The sequence below is a fragment of the Carettochelys insculpta genome, chromosome 6 (genome assembly GCF_033958435.1).
Source record: "Carettochelys insculpta isolate YL-2023 chromosome 6, ASM3395843v1, whole genome shotgun sequence".
NCBI classification, from domain to species: Eukaryota; Metazoa; Chordata; order Testudines; family Carettochelyidae; genus Carettochelys; species Carettochelys insculpta.
The window spans coordinates 16,602,103-16,624,030 of NC_134142.1; the positions used below are offsets into that span (position 1 = coordinate 16,602,103).

The following is a 21,928-nucleotide window of genomic DNA, read 5'->3' on the forward strand; positions in this document are numbered from 1 at the left end:
TCTTTTATCTGTTGGACTTCATGATTATAAATGAACATGTAAATCAACATGCTTCATGGACTGAATACAAGAGTCATTCCAAATTGCTGTAGAAACTAAAATGTGGTGCAGTAATTTGCAAAGGACGCACCATAATTGGTCAGCTGCCTCTCCTTGCAAGAGGAATCAGAAATAGCTTATTGCCATTGGATAGCGTGTTTTCTTTTTCCAACAGTCTTTCTGCTGTCTCCCAGCTGATCATTCCCCCACCTCCAGAAGAGGAATAAGTTCAGGAATTTAGTGCCCCCACCCCTTCTGGGGGCCATTTTCTTGTAACACCTTTCACAAACTCAAATTAATTCCTACCAATTTCCCCATTATACATCACTCTTAAGGAAAAGTGGGATGTGTACAGTGAGGGACCATCATCTGGCTAGTAAAAAGATCCCCTGCTACAGTGCTAACGATCTTGGCTGTGTTGCAGGGGTCATAAACAAGAACCCTGAAGATGAGGAGGATGCAGAGGATTTTAAAACCAGTTTTACAAAAATGCACAAAATACCAGACTTTGTGTTTTTCCTACCCTCACCTGCATTTGTCTGTTTTGAAATTATTGTAGTTCTCAAGCTACTCATGATATCCACAGCTACAACCCTACCCCCACCACGCCCCATCTTCACACTTAAGGTAGGTTTCTGAAAACAACTTGTTTTATGTTTACATTTTTGGAAGGAGAGTCCCTTAAAGTCTCCTTCCAGTGAATGTAAACAGATTATGCTACTGATTGCCTGTACACCAAATGTGCATTGGGCCCCCACTCTAGCTTGTTCCCAGGAACTCCTAGCAGGGCGTGGTGAAAGCATAGAATGAGAGAGTGTAAAGAGGCAGAATCTAACCTGCCCTGTTTCTTACTGACCACACATCCTTCCTGTCCTTGGCACAGAGGTCTTCTGTTAGTCTTCGTCCTCACTAGTGCGTTATGCACTGCCCTACACATTAGTGTCTTTCCCAAAATAATCCATTGGATTGTCTGACTTGTGTACACGTTGCATTTTTACAGCTGTTTACACTGAATATTTTTTGCTAATACAGGCTTGAAGGTGGTCCACATGATTCAAACCAATTTTTCAGGAATACTGTATCAATAGGTAAGAAAGCAGTGAAGTGATTTTTATCACCTCCTTTCCGCTCACTATACTATACTTATTTCATTTTGAAACTGGTTATTTTTTATCTTGTCTAGTGCTCTTCAGTATTTTAGTTCTTTACACCTTTACCAAATCCACCCATTCTTCCATTTTGCTTTTCCAGTGTGTTATAAATGGCCGAGTAAAGCTTTCTGCTAAGTGCTGACTTTAAATTGCTGACAGACAATATACAGTTCTTATGCTATTAAGCAACTTTTGTAAGAGAAAATTTGAAGAAAATTAAAAGGTCTAACATAAATTTCATCGCCTGCAATTTACTTTCATTATGTACAATTCTTGATGTGATATATAATATACAAGGGGCTTTTACCATTTCAAAATGTCCCAAAGAAATAAGTTGGAAAAGTACTTTACCAAGCTATCTTTCAGACTTCACAATTATTTTGACTCACAGGATTACAGTAGTCCTTTCGTAGCTTCGACTCTGAAGTCTGACCTATGATTTTTCACTGTTGAGTTACTTCCTAGGGCTGCTGGCTGTTGAAAGAATTTTTTAAGATAAAGAATTATAATCTTTGCAAATAGATGCTGTACGTGAAGTAAAGCAGGGCAAAGGAGAGTCTGCCAATTTCAGGAATGACTATTTTATTCTTTAGGAAACTAGCCATTTCTCATGTAGATCACACATTACAGATGACTTATTTCTACTTGTTTTCTATAGTTCACTGAGTCTGCTTTTACTCATGATGGGAGAGAGATTTTGGCTGCTGGGAGGCAGGCTGCATCAGTATCAATTTAACCCAAAAATTCCAGCTCATCCTTCATTCTTGCAGCCAAAGATAATATTTAAAGATAATTTAATCTATGATATGGCAAAACAGACAATATAAGGAAAAAATCAAATCTGTGATTTACAATGATAGTCACTCAAACAAATTATTAAAATGCTGTGACTACTACTACCAAAAATACATTGTTTTATATGATTGGTTTATTCCACCACAAAAAGCTACAATGAAACACACACAACTGGGAAAATGTTATACATCTACAGAAGTAAAAAGCAGCTGAGATAAGGCAGTTTTTTTCACTCGTTTTGGCATTCACAAAATATTTGAAAAGGCACCAAAATTAATTCTAAAAACATTTAATTTCGAAACTTTTTCAGTGAAGATAGACATGTGAAGCAGGATTTTGAATACAAAACTATAGGAACTGCATACATTCACAATCACAGTACAGTATTAACATTTCATAGAGATACTAACAGAAAGCAAACAATAAAGAATTCTTAAAATCCATTATTTAGCAAGTGCCATTAAAAATTAGCATCTTCAAAAGTGGCAAAAATCCTTGATAAAACACGAACTGATACCACAGCACATCAAGAATTTAAATAACTCTTGGTAACAAAAAGATTGGAAACATAAAAAGAAAAAAAGAAAAAGGCCCATATGCTACAGCACTCCCTTCAGATAATTACAATTTATTATTAGTAAAATTTGATACAAATGAATGTTTTTACATTGCCCACAAGCTTTCCTTTATTTACATGGCTAAAAACAGTAAATGAGTAAAATCATTTTTTCATGTCATTTTTTTAAAATTTGTCAGTATACCTAACAACTAATGTTAAGTTTCTAATATCTAGCTATTTTTGTTCCTCAAAGAACATACAAACATTAAAATTATCTAAAACATAATGGAAACTCATATATAATGTACAACAGTGTTATAATTTATGATCAGATATCTCAGATGAATTGTGGGTTTATATAAAGCATATGTAGTAAGTCTCAGAGGGATAGCTGTGTTAGTCTATAGCTTCAGAAATAGTAAGCAATCATCTCCAAGGCGCCACAGCACTGCTCAGTATATGTAATGTTCAGTATACACTTAAACAATCTATTTACTTGTCTTGCCATATGCTTATATAATTTTCTTCAGTATCTTTTTAGGACCTGAGTCAGCGTTAAGCACATGCTTAATTACCTTGCTGAGACAACACCTTAATGGGATAGAAACAATAATGCCATGTAACTCTTTCTTAAAGCAGTAAGAAAAATAGCTATGTTCTTGTTAGTCTCAACCCGCTACCTATGCAGCAAGCCAAGCATCCTATGCAGCATGTGGCTGGGGAGGCTGGGGGCGCAGAAGTGGGTGGGGACTGGTCCCTGAGGAGGGGCTGTGCAGAGATCAGTGGGGCAGCAGGGGAGGGGCTGTCTCCTGCCATTGGGCTTGTGCTGGACCTGGGTGTGTCTGTTCCTATCGCCTGCAATGTCCCCAAATCCCCTACCATCTGTTAGCTGGGGCTGAGTTTGGGACATCGGTTCATTCTTTAACTCCCTCCCAATCCCAGGTTCACTTATGTTCCAAAAGCAGCACCAACTGCTGCTACTCCGAGCACCTGGAACCAATCGGAGTCTTTTACAAGTATTTTAATAGGAATTTAGTGTCCCTCTTACGAGTTTTCGCCTACGAGCAAAAAGTTAGGAACCAACTGTGCTCATATAGCGAGGGATGACTGTACACTAAACGAAGAAAGAAATGACAAACTATGAGAAGACACATTAGCTGCGCAGAAAAGGGTAAAACCAGCAGCTGTTAGGCATAGAAGGAAGAAATAGAAGATGTGGGGCTGGGGGCACCCTTTATAACAGTACATATGCATGGAGCGGCAAATAGTGCTAATCTGACCTAACAGCATGCACGAACCTAGCATGAACAGGCATAAGCAAGCACTTGGATAAGAATGCCACTATTGTTTGCTCACTGACTATAACCTGTTCCAAAAGGAACAGAGTGGAACTGGTGGTAGCAGATCAATGTAATGCAGAAACAGCAGTACTACATGACAGAATTTAGTGGCACCAGTGGAAGATTCTGTTAAGAAAAATAGTGTAGAGTACGGTATCTTGCTAACTGCTAGATACATGAAAAATATCGGCTGGATACATAGACTATGTAGTGCATGTTACTGGAAACAATCCATGTTTAAAGCACACAAGTTGAAAGCTGTGAGACTGCCTGCTGCATCTCTTGACTTATGGATTTATTTCAGGCTAAAGCTAATGGGGTTGGTGTCTAATTCCAGGTGTGTACAATGTACAGATATGATGATTTTTTTGTTTTACCTAGAGAGACCTGAAGTCAATCCAAGCTGAGCTCACAAGTGGAAGTTAATTTGCTCACAGCATTTGAGATCACAGAATCACCACATAATGCTTTAAAAAGAAGCACAACTGACAATTTCTGCTTCAAATGCCCTGGACTGGAGAGCAAAGGCTGAAGCAGGATAGGCTTGAGATGACACAAAGCACTTGCAGACCCTAGTGCTTGTGCATTGGTCCTTCACTTTCATAAATGCTACATTAATTCAAGATTTAAAAATGGAAAGAAAGACAAAAAGCACAATTCTACCACAAATACACAGCAGCAAAGATGACACGGTGACATCCTGGTACTAGCCTCTGTTTTTATCATTCTGCAAAAAAAATGGAGGGCTAGAGGCCATGATAAATTCAACCTCTCTCTAAAGAAATAATATCCTTGTTTATGCAGCATATTTCTTGTCAGACAACTCGTTAATTTGTCTAGCACCGCCTTTGTCTTTAATAAGTTTCCTTATTTAGTACATTATTTATCCAAAGATGGTAAAATGCATATACCAATATTAACCCATCAACATTAGCTATCAGCTGTTGCATGGAAGAATGAATACAAGTAGAAAAAGTGAGCTGTGAAAGGAGAAAAATAATGCAGTAAGTGACCTTCCTACAATATTTCAACAAAAATAAGCCAAAAATTACTAAATTGCAAGTGCACCATCTCCTTAATATGAATCTGCTCAAAATCAAATTAAAGGAAGCTGGAAATGGTATTTGAAAATAGTTTTTAGGACAACTAGTTTTCTTCATCTTTTGCATGTTTTTGTACAATTTCACTGGAATTCAGGACTTTTTTGTTACACACATAATAAATGATGATGTAAACATTTAAAAAAAAAAGTTTCCAAACTGAAAAAAATGGGACAAGTGGTTAGGCCAAAATGTAACCAGAGCTTTTCATAAGTTTTAGGTAACTACATGTACTGCTTCCTACAGATGCAATCAAAACAGGCACCAGTGAATTCAAAACTGTCTGCAATTCTGCTATTTCTTACCATAACTATTACACTAGTGTAAGAAAATTAAGCTACCAGCCTTATTTTTTCTTTTTTTTAAAAACAGGTAGCTAGTATGCCATTGACACTAACCAGTCAGTCAATGAATCACCAAAAATGTTCCCTATTAATGGCCTGATCCAAATCACCAGAAAGCCTCTCCATTAACTTAGATGAGCATCAAATCACACTCTACTTTAATTTAGCCACATACCTAAATGACCACTACATACAATTAAACATTATGGTACCTGGTCAAGTCCATTAATCTCCAGTGTTATGATCAAAGGCCAATGAGTTTAATTCCAGCATGAAACAAAATATTACATAAGCAAATATTTTCATATTTTTAAGTAGAGGCTATGGGTCATATTGGGTGCAGCTACACTAGGAACTAACTTTGAAGTTAGGCACTACATCGCAGTAGCCAGCAGAGAGTCTACGCACATTTTCCTTTAATTCGAAGTTAACTTTGAAGTAGGGAGCTCAACTTCAAAGTCCTTACTCCATTCCTGGGAATAGAGTAGAGCCCTACTTCACAGTAGGGTGTGTGTAGACACTCAACTTCGAAGTTATTTTTGTAGTGTAGACACAGTTCTTATGTCCTTTCAGACTCAACGCACCTTATCCAGCAGCAGAAATCAACACCACAGATATTTTATACATAAATAACAAATTGTCACACACATGGAACAGTGAAGCTTTCAGAGGCATAGTTCCCTCTCTCATTTAGTGTTTTTATTGGTGGGTTGAGCTTCCCTAACAAAGCAAGTTACGTATAACATCCTCTTGAAAATAAGTGAGCAAAACAGTCATATTAAGTAAAAGCAGCTTTCTGTTGAGACTCCTCTCTATTCATGCTGCCACACCTTACAGGTATATACACTGCATTACCAAAACCCTAGCTGACCCTTCTGCTAGACAATTCTCAAATCAAGATGGGTGTGAAAGAAAGATTTGTAAAATTGCCCAGGAAACCATTTACAAAAAAGAAAAAAATGTTCTGTGATCTGTCACATTATTTTTACTAATGCACATAATAAACATCAATTTTGTAAGTCTTCATACCTACACAGTAAGTTAGCACACATTGTCATTATAAATATACAAAACAGAACATTAATCCCAGTGACAATAAATTTCAAAATTTAGTATTAAATGAAAATGACTAAGCAGTCAGGTCAACCTTTAATGTGTTGTGAACCATGCACGAAGAAACAGTTCACATATTAAGAGAAAGGTCACAAACAAACAAAAAGGTCGTCTAAATTCATGAGCCATATCAAGTTTGCCATGACTCTGAATAATGGTGTTTTGCTTTACACTGTCTTACACACTTGATCTTCCAGGTAATTATAAAGTTACTGTGCTGCCGTATTTCATGTACTGCTTCTATTATCAGTTTGTTCTGCTGGCCTAAATTCAGAATCTGTAACTGCAGACTTTCTTTGACCTCTAAGTGTATGAGCATTCAACATCTCCAGTAGCAAGTCATAGACTGGGACCACATTTTTACACTTCATGCTCAGAAGGTGCTCCATACCTTTGTTACTGTGAATAAAAACAGCATTAGATCAACACTCTGAAATGGTTAAAATGCATTTAAGTCAAGCGGATTTTAGGGCTGAGAGGCGCGCGCGCACACACTCTCTCTCTCTCTCTCTCTCTCTCTCGCTCTGTCTGTCTCTCCTAGCTCAGAAGTCAACAATGTTCCTCTTTTTTATTCATAGTTGCAAAATTGCAACAGCCTTAACCATCTTCAGCCTCATGAGTGCTTAACATAAAAGCAGGAGTTTAACCCCAGTTAAGGTAAGAATGCTCTGTACTGCCTCCTTGGAGGACTAGGTTTCCTGAGGGTTACACTGAGAGTGGCTGGAAAAAAAAAAAGTACTTTTGTTGAGAATGCTGAGCTGGAAGGATTGCTGAGGTTCCCCCTGCAAAGAGAAACTTGCTGGTAGAAGCCAGGGTGAGATCTTCATGGTTCTTTGCTGGGTGTTGGTGCTAGGACTGTGAACCACAGCAACATAGCATTTGAGGTACCCAAAGCTGCACGGCTGGTGGCTGAATCCCTTCCTGGCCTGGATGAACCCCAAAGCATCAGACCATGGCAGGTGAAAGGCTGAAAATGTTACCTGATTGCTTATGCACCAGGTCCCTGGGATGTTATGTTCCTGACACAGAGGAGCAGATCTGGCTCCTCCTTGTTTATCTAAAAAAATAGCTGTCATTGTTAGTCATTAATCAGATGCTCTTTGCCTGCATCTAAGGAAATAACGGAGTGCATGTTATTTGGATTACTCTGACTTCCAATATGTTAATGTGGAAGCAAGACTCCGCTTTCGATTACATGCTCTGAGTGCCATGTGTTTCCAGATGAGCCTACCCATCCCAAAGTGTAAGCATCCATCACTAAAGACTAGGTAGGGAGCATTGGAGAAAGAGAAACATCCTTGCAGGCTTTTTCTGGGTTCTTTACCCACTTCAGGACAACAGTGTGTTTTGGGGAATCTGAAAGACTGCATCTACGTTTATTGGATGGTGCCATCCTAATAAACAATAAAAGCAGAGTCTGGAAAATTGAGTCTCATATATGCACAAAAGCACTGGAAGGGAAATCAAGAGGTCATTTAGCTCAGTCCCCTACCCTCCTGGCAGGCCTCATCCCTGACAAGTGTTTTTTCTAACCTGCAATGATAGATTTCACAACATCCTTGTCAATTTATTTTAGTGCTTACCCCTGTCTGAGAGTTAAGAAGTTTTTCCTAATGTCCACCCTAAACCGCCCTTGCAGCAATTTCAACCCATTGCTTCTTGCTCCATCCTCAGAGGTTAAGAAGAACATTTTTAGCCAAATCATTTTGAGGTTTAATTCTATCTTCCAAAGCACTTGAAACCCATCCCAGTTTGGTAACAGCCAAAACTTCATAAGTGTACTCTTTATGCCATTATCTAAATCACTGATGGAGATATTGAACAGACCCAGAACTGATCTCTGTAGGATTCCACTTGTTATACCTGTCCAGGGTGACTATGAACCATTTATAAGGGAATTGGGAATGGTCTTCCAACCAGTTTTGCACCCACCTTAGAGTAGCTCCATCTAGGTTGCATTTCCCTACTTTGTTTATGAGCAGCTCATGCAAGACAGTATCACAAGCTTTACTGAAGTCCAGAAATACCACTTCTACCACTGCCTCCCTATCCACAAGGTGTTACCCATCCAAGAAAGCTAGACGGTTGAGCTGACACCATTTATTTTTGACAGATTCATGCTGACTGTTATTTATCTCCTAATCTAGATGTTTGCAAATTGATCACTTAATTACTTGCTCCATTATCTTCCTGGTACAGAAGTTAAGATGACTGGTCTGTAATTCCCTGGGTTGTCCTTATTTCCCCTTTATAGATTGGCATCATATTCGCTCTTTTCTACTCTTCGGGAATCTCTCCTGTCTTCCATGACTTTTCAAAGATAATAGTTCAGATATTTTTTCAGCCATCTCGAGTATTTTAGGGTGCATTTCATCAGGTCCTACTGACCTGAAGGCATCTAATTTGTGTAAGTAATTTTTAACCTGTTTTCCTGTTTCAGCCTCTGATCCTTCCTCATTTTCACTGACATTCACTATGTTTGCAAACATCTTGGTGAAAAACCTAAACAAAGATGTCATTAACCACATCTGCCATTTCCACAATTCCTGTTGTTATTTTACCCCCATATCACACTAGCAATTGTACACATATTTTTGCTGATATGTGAGGGCTTTCCTGTAATTGATTTACAAAGAGAAATATATATTGTCAAATCTGCTTCTTGGTAGATTATACCCTCAATGAGGTGGAGTCTAGAACTTCCAGGTTTTGAGTCACAGTTGTCTGTTGATAGAGTCTCAAAATAGAGAACTGCAGTAGAATGTGATGTATGCCATGGGTGACTTGCTGAGGAAAACTTCCCTAAATTAGCCAGTTGTCAAGATACATGCATACTAAAATGCCTGCCTTCTTAGAGGTGCTGCTACTACAGCCAAACATTTTATAAATATGCTTGTGATTGTGAGCAAGCTGAAAGACGAACATGTACTGGCAGTGCGTCTTCCCAATTTCCACATGCAGAAGGGAAGTAGCCACTTTATGAGTGGTTTCTGACAGCTCACAAAGTGACTTTCAAACTATTTGGAAGACAACGGCAGTACTAGCGGAAGAAGGATACGTTCTGCCTCTTTCCAGGTAGTTGAGCTGGGCTTTGATAAGGCTGATAGTATGAAAATACAGACGTTTCCCCATAATACATTTGATGTCGAGATGTGTTGTCTTTTAGGTTAAGGAATGTTCAGTTCTCAAAGCTCTCAACGATCTTTTAAAGAATTTAATGCATAATCAGTTTAGTAATATAAAATTAATTTATTTCAAAGAAGAGTTTCCTGGCTGTATTCTGTACTTGAGAATTCCAGAAGATTGCGGAGAGGATGCAAGAAGCATAGTAATGGCTCTTGCCATCACTCTAGTCCACAGTATCTAATAAAACTATTATTGTCTCCTGAGCTGCTGAAACTCCGGAAGAACCTTCTGAAGGAAGTGAATGGATGCACTCACGTTTCACAAAGGGGTGTCAGTGTCTTCTATCTGCCTTTTTTGAAGTTGTATATATGGATGCAGAATGTTGGCAGAGTAGCTGAACAGGTTCTAAAAGGTCTTCACTGATAGGCCTTCATTTTATGCTTGAGTCTTTCATGCAAAGGTAAAATATCCAATAATTCATGGGCCTTTTCCTAGCCTGTCTATATGGGAAGCTCCAGCACATCTGCCATTCTGCAAGGAAGGCCTTGAAACACCCTGCAGTCATGAGATGGAAAGGATGGCACACCCTCTTCTGGCAATGAAGATGATATGAGTTCGAATATTGGTGCCAAGAGGAAACTATATATAATGTGGGTGTCGTTGGGGTGGCAGTACCAATGTGTAACTGATACTGGACGCATCAGTTTTAGGGATGAGATCCCCCTTAACAGTAACGCAAATCTACAAGTGGTACCATAGAGTCCAGACCTAAGTCAGCGATAGAATTGTTTTTAGCTGGTAACAAAAGACTATCTTCAAGGTCTTACAGGTGACAGAGGGACCAGGCTCAGAGCTCAAGCTGCCTTTTTTTTTTTTTTTTTTTTTTTAAAAATGGAAAGTGGCCTTTCTTTTGTTTCTCAGGCAATTTAGGCTTTACATAGTGTGACAAAGTCCCTTGTCAGCCTCTGTGGGTCCCTGCGCTTCCTGGTGGATCTGTGCTGCCTCAGAGACTCACGGAGGCCCCCCTTTTGCTCAGGCCCTTCCAAAGGCAGGGGTCTCTGCCTAGCAAGCCATCCTCCCCATAGGCAGGACCAGTACAGGAAAAATAATACCAGTCCCCTTGCAGGCCCACACCTGCTCCAGTAAAGTGATCCCTCAGGGGAAGGGTGGGGGGAGTCCAAACCCAACCTCTACCCTGGACTCCAGCCCAGAGTCCCTATGAGAACAAGAGGCAACCAGCAGGACCTTTACCCCTGCCCCAAAGTAGTAGCCTCACCCTGGGCCACTTCGCCCACCACTTCCCTGTGGTACCTTTTCCCTCTGCTCCTCTGGTGCAGCTCCCAAAACCTTCCCCCCGCTACCAGATGGGGAGCCTTTTATAGGGAGCACAGGGCCCATCTGATCAATGAAGGTCGGGGTCTAGACAGGGAACAGAAATGCTCTGTCCTCTAGCCTGCAGGGCTGCCGCGGGGATCCCATTTGGGGAGCCCCACGGTTGGGAGGTGAGGTGCTGGGGGGTGGGCAGCCTTTGGCTGCTTCAGGCCCCCCTGGGGCTGTCTTTTGGCCCCCCTTCTGGGCCAGCTGCTCTTCCCTGCCTTAGGCAGGCTGCTTTCTTCTCCCTCCCACCCCACCCCACCCAGCTAGTTTCTTCTGGACCTGCTGCATGGGTGGTGTGGGGGAGGGGACTCCTGCTGCCCTGCCTCTTGGCGGGGAGGGCGGTACTCCCCCTCCTTCCATCTTCTGGGGGGGGGGGGGGGGGGACTCTGCTGGCCCTCTACTTGGGCCCACCTTTCCATCCACTGGCCGGTGCATCCTCACTGCTCTGGAGGAGGTAAGGGGCTTTCTTGGGCGGCGGCTGGGCTTCCCTTCACAGCTTGGAGTGGTGAGTTTGGGTGGGGCCCCTCCCCACCGGGGCTCCAGAGGGGTGGCTGCATAGTTGGGGGTGGGGTGTGAGGGTGTGGTCCCTGCCCCACCCCTGCAGCCACCGCCTCCTTTACCACCCCACCCCTTCCACACCCAGCTGCTGCCGGGGCCCTCTCCATCTGGGCCCCACCCTAATCATCTGCTCCCTCCTGCTCCTGTGGGGCTCTGCGGTGGCTGCTGTGGGCCCACCCTCAGGCACCCGTGGGCACACTCTTCCCCCAACCCCTCTCTCCTTTGGTTGGCTTTGCCCCCCCCTTGTGCCCACACTCCCCCCCTTCCTCTGTTAGGTGCCTGAGCCCCTCCCCTTCCACTCACTCACCTCCCCACACACACATATCCCAATGCAGTTGCAGGAGCCACTTACCACCCTGTGCTGGGAGTTGTGGCCCCCTTGCACCTCCCTCTCTCCTCCTGCCCCACCCCCACCTGACCAGGTCCTCAGCTTGGCCAGTGGGGGAGAGGTAGCCACTTCCTCCCTCCCTTCTCCTCCCCTCCCCCGGTCTTTCTTAAAGTGCCCCACCCCAATAAATTCCCTTGCCCTTGCACCCCTCACCATGGCCTCTACAACCACCGGGGGGCCATCTGGTGATGCACCCCTTCCACCTCTGAAATGGTGGCCTCCTTGTACAGGGCCGCCGGGGTCCTTGCCATCTTGTTGGCCGAGGGTGCGGGCATAGGCTCTGGGGCCCCTGCCACGGCGTCCTCCAGTGACCCCGCCCCAAACCCAACCCCCCCAAAAGGGTAGGAAGGGTCAAGGGAAAAAGAAAGGCAAGAGCCCTGCCTGGAAGGCCAAACCTCCCGTGGCGAGGGCTCTTACCCCAGCGGCTGCAACATCTGGCGCAGCTCCCCCCTCTCCCTGCCCCCCTGTTCCCACCACTGCGCCTGGGGGCTCCGATTCTTCGGCCCCCAGGTCATACGCCCAGGTGGCGGCTGCTGCCTCGCACCCTGCTCCCTCCGCCTCCACCAGGACTACCACCCCAGACAGTCGCGGCCCCTTCCCCACGCTCACCAGGAGGCACGGAGTCTGCTGCCTCCTGGTGGCTGCCTCGCCCCACGTAGAAACCCACATGTGGGCGTTGGCACGGGTGGTGGGGCCCGCAGCCGTGGTGGTGGCCTCTCGGATGTTCAGGAAGATTGTCTTCTTCCTGGCTTCGGAGGCCACCGCCCAGGAGGCGGTGGAGAGGGGCTTGGCGGTAGGGGGCGTGCACGTGCCCCTGGAGCCGCTGGAAGACCTGGGCGTGCGGGTGGTGTTCTCCTCCGTCCCGCCCTTCCTCCCCAACTCCGCCCTTCTGCCTTTCCTTGCCACCCTGGGCCGGCCTCTGTCAGTCCTGAGCTCCCTCCCCCTAGGCTGCAAGGACCCCGCCCTTCGGCATGTGCTTTCTTTCCGCCAGCAGGCTCGGGTACAACTCTCGCTGGTGGCAGCACAGGGCGGGGTAGCCCAGGAGGGGGCTGTACTGGTGCCCTATCAAGGGGCCCAGTACCGGGTCTTTTACACCCTGGGGGAGGCCCGGTGTTTCGTGTGCTGGGCAGTAGAGCACGTCCGGAGGGATTGCCCCCTGGCCTGGCGCGAAGAGGAGCCCAGGACCTCCTCTGACCTGGGGGATACCAGCCACGAGACCGGCAGCGCCCCGACCGTGACAGGCCCTGGCACCGCCCCTCCTCCTCTCGTCCCGGATGGATCCATCGCTGCTGGGGCGTCGGAGGGTGCCCAGCCGCATGGTGCTGGGCAGGAAGACGCGGGCACCAGCGGCCGAGTGGGCACAAGAGCCGGGCCCGCAAAGGAGAGGGAGGCAGGGCCGGCAGCAGAACCTGGGCAGGGCGCACCCCAGGGTGGGCCGTCCCCTCCCCCTGCTGTCCTGGCCCCTCCTTTCCTCGCTCCCCCCTTGCTGCCTCAGTCCCCTGGCCCTTCCTCCTCTGCCACCCAGCCCCCCTCCTCGGAAGACTGGGTGCTGGTAGGGGGAAAAAGGAAGAAAGGAAGTGCGCACGCCTGGCACCCCACCCTGTCGGAGGACGGGGCGGGTGTGCCCCGCAAAGCACCAAAAAGAGCTACCAGCCCCAGCCCACCCACCGAACCCCTGGCCACCGACCGTCTGCCAGGGGTGGCCAGAGTCACTGCGGTGGCCATAAAGGACACCACCCCTTCTGCCCCGGAGCCTCAAAAAACAGAGACTGCCTCCATCGTCCCCTCGCCCTCCTCCGACATCCCTCCGGCCGCTGCCCAGCTTGCCCCGTGGAGCATCCGGAGGAGGTAAGCCTCGGCCTTGCCCTCCTCTCGCAGGAGGTCGAGGCCCTGGGTCTCACCCCAGCGGCCCTTGACACGGACGGCCTTCTATTGGAGGCCTGCAGGCTGTCCCTCTACTCCCCACCCCACTTGCTCCCCCTCTCCCTGTCCACTAGCACCCCTTTAACTGCCCCCCTTCCCTGCTGCGGGACGTCGCGGGGGGCGGCCCCCCTCTCAATTGGGGACAACCTCCCGGTGGGTGTTGGCCAGCCCCCGGGCGGCCCGGGAGAACTGGTGTTCCCATTATGCCCTCCCTCCCTCCCTCCCCTCTTGGATCCGAAGACCCTACCACCATTCCTGCCACCCCGTCAGTGCCTGCCACCGAGTGCATGGGCACCTTGCCCCTAACCTCAACTCCCCTTCCACCACCCATGGAAGCTCCCCCTCCCAAGATCCCCTCCACTCCCATCCCAGGCCCTACTCCCACCCTGGCCCTCCTCTCTACCCCCACCCCTGCTCCCCTCTCCAATCAATGCCCCATCCAAAAACCTGTAACCCTCCCCGCTCCAGGCCCTCCCCTTCCCCCTCTTCCACCACTCCCGCCCCTTCCTCCTCCCCCTGCTCCTCCTCCACGCCCTTCAAACCCTTCCCCTCCAAACCTCATCCTCGCCACCCTCCCCCCTCTACCCCTCCCCTCAACATTTGTCCACCCATGTCTGCCCCCAAGGCTGTGATCGCCTGGGAGGCCTTTGCCGTACCACCCACTCCCAGCACCTCCGGGGCTGCTATCCCTCTGCTGCCCCCATCCCTCCCAAACTTAGATCCCACTCCCCGATTTGACCTTTTTTCCGGCTGCAGGGCCCACAAGAAAACGGGGCTGACGGATCCCCAGCACCCCAAAACCCCAGCACCCCATGCGCTGGCAGGCGAGATACACCAGGTCTTGGATGACGTCCGTGGGTCCAAGAACAAGGTCGCTCTCGCCCTCCAGCGCTGGGGTGACTTCCACGCCATCCTAGAGTCCATGAGGGCCCTTTTAAAAGAGGGCAGGGGGACCAGGAGGAGGGACACCATGGCCTACCAATGGGCCCACAGCTTCCATGACACCTTAATTACCTTCTGTGTCGGTCACGGCTTGCTGCGTGGCCTCACAGGGGCCGTCGGTGCTCCCTCCGGTGAGGATCCTCCCCAGACCTCCAAATGGCGCCGATCATCTTTGCCTCATTAAATGCCAGGGGCTGCGGGTCGGGTCTCCGCAGGTGCTGAGTGCTCTCCTTCCTCCGGGGGGGGGCAGTACCCGGTCACCTTCTTGCAGGAGACCCACACTACTCTGGCCACCAAAGCCAGTTGGTGGCTGGAGTGGGGAGACGGGGTCCATCTTAGTCACCTCTCAGCCCATTGGGCCGGGGTAGCGACCCTGTTCTCCCCAGACCTGCAGCCCGAGGTGCTGGGCAGCATCGAAGTTGTGCCAGGCCGCCTGCTGTATCTCTGGGTACGGACAGAGGGGCTGCCCCTCCACCTCCTCAACGTCTACGCCCCGAAATCCAGCCCCAAGAGAACATCCTTCTTCCAGCAGGCGGCGGCCTTCCTCGACTCCATCGATCCTCGTGAGTGCCTGGTCCTCGGCGGGGATTTCAATTGCATCCTCGAGGAACAGGACCGTACGGGGACTGAGCAGTGCCAGGCCGCTGTGGACGTCCTCAGGGAGCTCATCTACCATTGCTCCCTGGTGGACGTCTGGTGCAGCCACCACCCGGACAAGGATACCGTCTTTACCTACGTCTGAGTGGTGAGCCATAAATCTGTACACTCTCTGTTGGACCACATCTATATCACGCGGCAACACCTTTCTCGGGCCCACTCCTCCAGCGTGCGGCCGGCCCCCTTCTTGGACCACCACCTGGTGGCCGTGAAGGCTTCCCTTTCACCGGGGAAGCAGGGGTCGGCCTACTGGCATTTTAATAATAGCCTGCTGGGGGATGTGGGCTTCGTGGCGTCCTTCCGGGAGTTCTGGCTGGCCTGGCGCAGGCAACGGTGCACCTTTCCCTCGGCGTGGCGGTGGTGGGATCCGGGAAAGGTGCACACGCGGCTCTTCTGCTGCGACTATACCCGGGGGGCCAGCCAGCGGTGGGATGCATTGATAGCACAGCTGGAGCGGGAGGTTCTTGAGCTGGAGAGGTGCCTGACCACCAGCCCCGGGGTGCCACCCCTCTGCGGCACATATCGGGAGAAGCGGGACGAGCTCAAGGCCCTCGATGCCCTTCGGGCGCAGGGGGCCTTTGTGAGGTCGCGGATCCAGCTCCTTCAGGAGATGGACCGTCGCTCCCGCTTCTTCTACGCCCTGGAGAAAAAGAGGGGTGCCAAGAAATATATCCTCTGCCTCCTTGCGGAGGATGGCACCCCTCTTATGGATCCGGCGGAGATGCGCAAGAGGGCTTGCACCTTCTATGCCACCCTTTTCTCCCTGGATCCGACCGATGCCAACGCCTGCAGAGTGCTTTGGGACCAACTCCCTTCGGTCAGCATGGGCGACCGGGACCAGCTGGAGCTTCCTCTCACTCTGGCCAAGCTCTCAGAAGCCCTCCGTCTCATGCCCACCAACAAATCCCCGGGCATGGACGGGCTGACCGTGGAGTTCTACCGCATGTTTTGGGACGTCCTCAGCCCAGACCTGCTCAGCATCTGGGCCGAGTCCTTGCAGAGCGGGGTCCTCCCCCTGTTGTGCAGGCGGGCCGTCCTCACCCTGCTGCCCAAAAAGGGGGACCCCCGGGACCTTCGGAACTGGTGTCCCATCTCACTCCTCGGCACGGACTACAAGATAATCGCCACAGCCATCTCCCGTCGCTTAGGATCTGTGCTACAGGACGTGATCAGATCTATGCCGTCCCGGGCCGTACCATCTTCGACAACCTCTATCTGGTCCAGGATCTCTTGGAGCTCAGGTGTAGGAATGGCCTGTCATTCGCCCTCCTGTCCTTGGACCAGGAGAAGGTGTTCTACAGGGTGGACCATGGGTATCTCCTGGGCACTCTGCGGGCCTTCGGCTTCAGACCCCATTTCATTGGGTTTCTCCAGGTGCTGTACGCAGCCTCAGAGTGTCTGGTCAAGCTCAACTGGACCCTGACCACTCTGGTCAGCTTCAGGCGAGGGGTGAGTCAGGGCTGCCCGCTGTCAGGCCAGCTCTATGCTCTGACCATCGAGCCCTTCCTCTGTCTCCTTCAGCGAAGGTTGACGGGGTTGGTGCTCCGTGAGCCAGAGCTGCAGCTGGTCCTGTCGGCGTACGCCGATGACGTACTCCTCGTGGTCCAGGACCCAGGAGACCTGGTGCGGTTGGAGGCCTGCCAAACCATCTACTCGGCGGCCTCCTCTGCCTGGGTCAACTGGGTCAAGAGCTCTGGCCTGGTGGTTGGGGCTGGGTGGCAGGCAGGCCGCCTCCCGCCCGCGCTTCAGGCCATTCGGTGGAGCGCGGGTCCGCTGTCCTATCTGGGCATCTTCCTATTTGCCACGCATCCCTTTTCACCAGAAAACTGGCAGGGTTTAGAGGGCAGGGTGGCTGAGCGGTTGCGGAGGTGGGCGGGGCTGCTCCAGTGCCTCTCCCTACGGGGGAGGGCATGGGTGCTTAATCAACTAGTCCTGTCCATGCTCTGGCACCATCTCGGCACCCTTGTCCCACCCCTGGGTTTCCTGGCCTCCCTCCAGAAGGTATTTCTGGAGTTCTTCTGGCCAGGACTGCACTGGGTCCCTGCAGGGGTTCTCCATCTCCCCCGAGAGGAGAGAGGACAGGGCCTGACCTGCCTCCGCACTCAGGCCCATGTCTTCCACCTCCGGGCCGTGCAGGGACTCCTCAACAGCAATAGTGCAGATAGTCCAACGTGGAGCACGCTGGCGCACGCTTTCCTCCATCGCTTCCAAGGGCTCCGATACGACCGGCAGCTCCTTTATCTGCCTTTGAGAGGCCATCCGTGAGACCTCTCGAAGCTGCCGGCCTTCCACCAGGACCTCCTCCGCACCTGGTGGCTGCTCGCAGTCTCCAGGTCCTTAGGGGCCACTGTGGGGGAAGACCTCCTCGCGGAGCCCCTGCTACACAACCCCCACCTCTGTGTGCAGGCGGCGGAGTCCCCCGCAGTGTGCCGGAGGCTGGTCCTCGGTGGAATCACCAGGGTCAGAGACCTCCTGGACTATGACAGGGGAGACTGGATGGAGGTCCTGGCGCTCGCCCAGCACATGGGGCTCTCCCTGGCACGTACTCGAGGAGGTGAAGGCTGGCTTCCCACCCACTGCTCACGTCTACCTATGCTGGGTCCTGCGAGAGGGTGCACCCCGTCCCCCTCTTACTCTTGGCCCTCCGGACCTCTCTGTGGGCCCCTGGCTCCGTGAGCCTTCCCGCCCCACTCCCCTGCATCACTCCAGCTGGCTGCACGCCTTGCAGCCGGTCCCCTTCCGAACCGCGCCCTGACGTCATCTGTACATGCTCGTACTTCACACGCTCCACTTCCCCACCCTCACGTCCCACCTAGACCACAAGTGGCGGGACCTTCTACCACCTTCGGAGGGTGGGGAGCCCCGGTGGGCCAGCCTTTATTCTACCCTGGTCCCGCGGCCCGCCGGGGACATCAGCTGGAGAATTCTTCATGGGGCAGTGAGCACAGGCGTGTACCTGGTGCTGTTCACCCCCCTCCCAGACACTTGCTTCTTTTGCGGCATGAGGGAGACCCTGGCGCACATTTACGTTGAGTGCACCAGGTTGCAGCCCCTCTTTCGGCTCCTCCAGAACCTCTTGCTGAGGTTCTGGCTGCACTTCTCCCTGCACCTTCTTATCCTTGCACACCCTACCTGTGGCCCCACCAAGTCGCAGGACCTCCTCGTCAGCCTCCTCCTGGCTATGGCCAAGGTAGCCATTTATAACACTCAGGAGAGGAGGCTGGCGGGGGGGGAGGCCTGCGACTGTGGGGCCTATTTCCGCTCCTCTCTCTGCTCACGAATTCGGGCAGAGTTCCTTTGGGCGGCGTCCACTGGCTCTCTTGACACCTTCGAGGGACAGTGGGCGCTGTCCAGGGTTCTCTGCTCGGTGTCCCCTTCTGGTTCCCTCGTTCTAAACCTTTGACCTCCACTCCTGTCCCTGTTTTTTCTTTAGTTGTCCCCCGCATTTTGTTGAGGCCATGACCTTTTTTTAATGGATCCCAAATAGGACCCAGTATACTGTCCTTCTAGACAGCTCCAGAAGCTTCCAGGTAAGGGTCTACCACCAGGTTTACCACAATATATATAGATATACTAATCATAGAACTGGAAGGAACCTTGAGAGGACATCAGTCCCCTGCCCTCACAGCAGGATCTATCATCATCCCCAACAGTTTCTTCCCCCTACAAAGGCCCCCTCAAGGGTTCAGCTCACAATCCTGGGTTTTTAAGGCCAATGTGCTAACCATTGAGTTATTCCTCCTCCCCTCAGACACATCCACCAGCTGATACTGTAAAACAGCCAGCAAGGGGCTTGAACCCACCACGTGAGCATTATGAGCATCACACACTAACCAGCTGAGCTATGTTTCCCCAATGAGCTGAGGGCATGATTCCCATGCTCGTGTACACACATTCGTGCTAGCTTGATAGCCATATAATTTCCCTTGCACAGACAGAGGTGGTGAAGGCATAGGTTAGCTAGGCAGAGTACAAACCCACCTGAAACCAGTGGGTATGAACTCCGCACAGCTCAGCCATGCCACCACAGCTGTACTTCCATGGCTATACTGCTATTAATACTCATGCTGGCTCCATGAAAACTATTTCCAGGAGATGTATACAACTAGGGAAATTATATTCCTAGCTCCTAGTATAGACCAAGGCTCGGATGGAGACCCGCTTCTATGCTTTTTAGAGAGCGAGTGCTGAGATCTCCTTTCATGGTGGGAGGAGGGAATAACACCAACAGCAGCAGCTGAACACTTGGATGAGGAAGCAGAAGCCCTAGAAGCTAAGGCTGGGGAAGTAGCTGTGGGGCACTTTATAGGAAGGACTGTTTAAAGCCCAAAGGATCCTTCCTTCCTGGTCGAAAGCAGTCCTGGCAGAAGATAGAGAGAGGACCTTACCTAAGAGGAAAATTTTTACTTGAGAATCCCTCACTTTCACTGTCCATTTTAAAAACTAACGTCAAAGCACAATTCTCGCTGGTATGTCCCTCACTGAAAGATAGGATGACCATATCCCCCTGTCCTGAATATGGGACAGTGAGGAGCGGGGGTGGCTCCTGGGCTGCAGCTGCCAAGGGCTGCCACCCTGGGGGACTTTCCCCGGGCTGCCCTACTCCTAGGGGCACTGGGATATGGGCAGCAGCTGTGCCAGTGCGTGGTGGCATGCAAATACTGAGTAATCAGCCCCTTTTTAAAAATAAATCGGGACACCTTTCTGGCAGAAAGGATGGATGGTCACCCTAATGAAAGAACAACTATTTTGAGCACTGTTTAGTAAGCTGCTTCAAGTGATGACCAATATTTAAAGCTACAATATTCCTGAGCAACCATGAAGCTGAAGACCTAGTGAAGAAACAATTTAAAAGCTTTCACCTAACCTATACTGCCTATCTAGTCCTAAACGATGCTCAGAGTACTATGTACAAATCCAAGTGGAGACATGCAAGAGCCAGGGACACTGTCCTTTGAGTCTCATATTTGCAGCCACAGATGCTAAAGAGGAACGGAAGAGCAGCTGTTTTTTCTTTATGCTCTGGGCTGGTGGAGCGAGAGGGGATGCAGGTGTGCCTTAATGGAGGCTGGTGGCCAGAAGATTCTAATCGTGATTACAGTGGGCACTTGTGCACCGGAAGCGGCTGACATACAGAAAAGCACTCAAAGAAGAATTCTTTATTCCACACAAAGCCCAGACTGAAGACTGAGTAGTCCAGGGAGATACAGTCGTGTCTCATGGGATGGAGCTGCTGTTTAACAGGAAGCATTTACACATGGCAACACTTTGTAAACCACTCAGCAACAGAATATTTGATTCTGAAAAAAAAGAACGGGCAATAGAAATCAGACTTCCAGCACCAGGTCAGACATGAATGCCAAAGCACACTTGACCTGTTGAGCCACCAAACAGTACTGGAAATTTCAGAGTGATTGTGAAAGAGACGTATTAGTGCCCTTTTAGACAGAATGTAAAAAATCAAAAGTGAAAAGTGAAGCACTAAAAAGAAATGAAAAGGATGCACAATTTTGTGGGATAAATGTTGAGGAATAATTTAAAATAATGACATATAAGATATGCACTTTCAGGGGGATACACAATGTGCTGCACAGTGGGGCTGACAGCCTCCGCAGGCCCAGAGTCAAGGGCTCCACCCCCCAGAAGGGTCAGGGCTTTGGTTTAGAAGGGGTGGGCCAAGAACAGTCAGCCCTTAGCACCATCCGGAGCACAGCACTGAGCTCCCCACCCAGCCCTCAGCAGCCATGCACAACAATGCCCTCATGGCGTTTCAAAGGGGCCCCCTATGCAGTTGCTCCCTTTGCCCCACCCCCTCCCATCAGTGGGCCTGGTGCCGCATGCCAAAAAAGTGACTTGAGTATATTATTTAATTAATCCCATCAACGTAAACTAATTTTACAATGACTCCCTCAAAGGATGATGCCGTGATTTTTCCATGGAAATTTCAGGAGCATCATCAAACGTTTTTGCTCTAACAACAAATAGTAAAATCCAAAAGAGTTACATAATTTTGCAATACCTTGCATGCCTGACATGAGAAAGTAACATCAACAAGTTAGCCAAGCGAGTTGTCTGTTGTTGGGAGGGAATGCCACTCTTTGCAATAACCCACGCCAAAGCATCAATTATGGCATTAAGTAAGTGATGTAGCTTCCTGCTGCTTTCAGTTGTTTCTTCTGCAGATGATAATGAAAAGATACCTAAACAAAGAGAAAAAATACAAGTCCTCAGAAAATTGTTATAATGCTTTACATTAGATCCTTATCTCTGATAGAAATTTTTATACTCATCAATTCTGTCATGCCATTTGCATACTTAACTATCCCTATCTTACAACTGCATTAATAACAATTGGTTTCTAATATTTATTAAAAATTTAGGGGCAGCTTCTTGACTCTGGCTACACTTCACTTATCACCTTTGCATCCTCTATGGATTAGTCTAGCCCTTTGTTTAAGTAAGAGCCATTTTGTGGGTGCTCCAACAACTCCCTCCTGCTGCTGAAACATCTACACA

The 21,928-nt window shown here is 49.2% G+C and overlaps 1 protein-coding gene across 1 annotated transcript in view; it reads right to left on the reverse strand.

Annotated features, from left to right (window-relative positions):
- Nucleotides 1–6,668: 6,668 nt before the first annotated feature.
- The window catches only part of ESR2 (estrogen receptor 2), a 53,837-nt gene continuing 38,577 nt past the window's right edge, over nucleotides 6,669–21,928 (reverse strand). The window contains exons 7-8 of the mRNA XM_074998682.1: nucleotides 21,432–21,612; nucleotides 6,669–6,840 (exon numbers count right to left, since the gene is read on the reverse strand). Of these exons, the coding sequence (XP_074854783.1) occupies nucleotides 6,669–6,840; nucleotides 21,432–21,612 (353 nt within the window). The remainder of the gene's footprint in view (nucleotides 6,841–21,431; nucleotides 21,613–21,928) is intronic.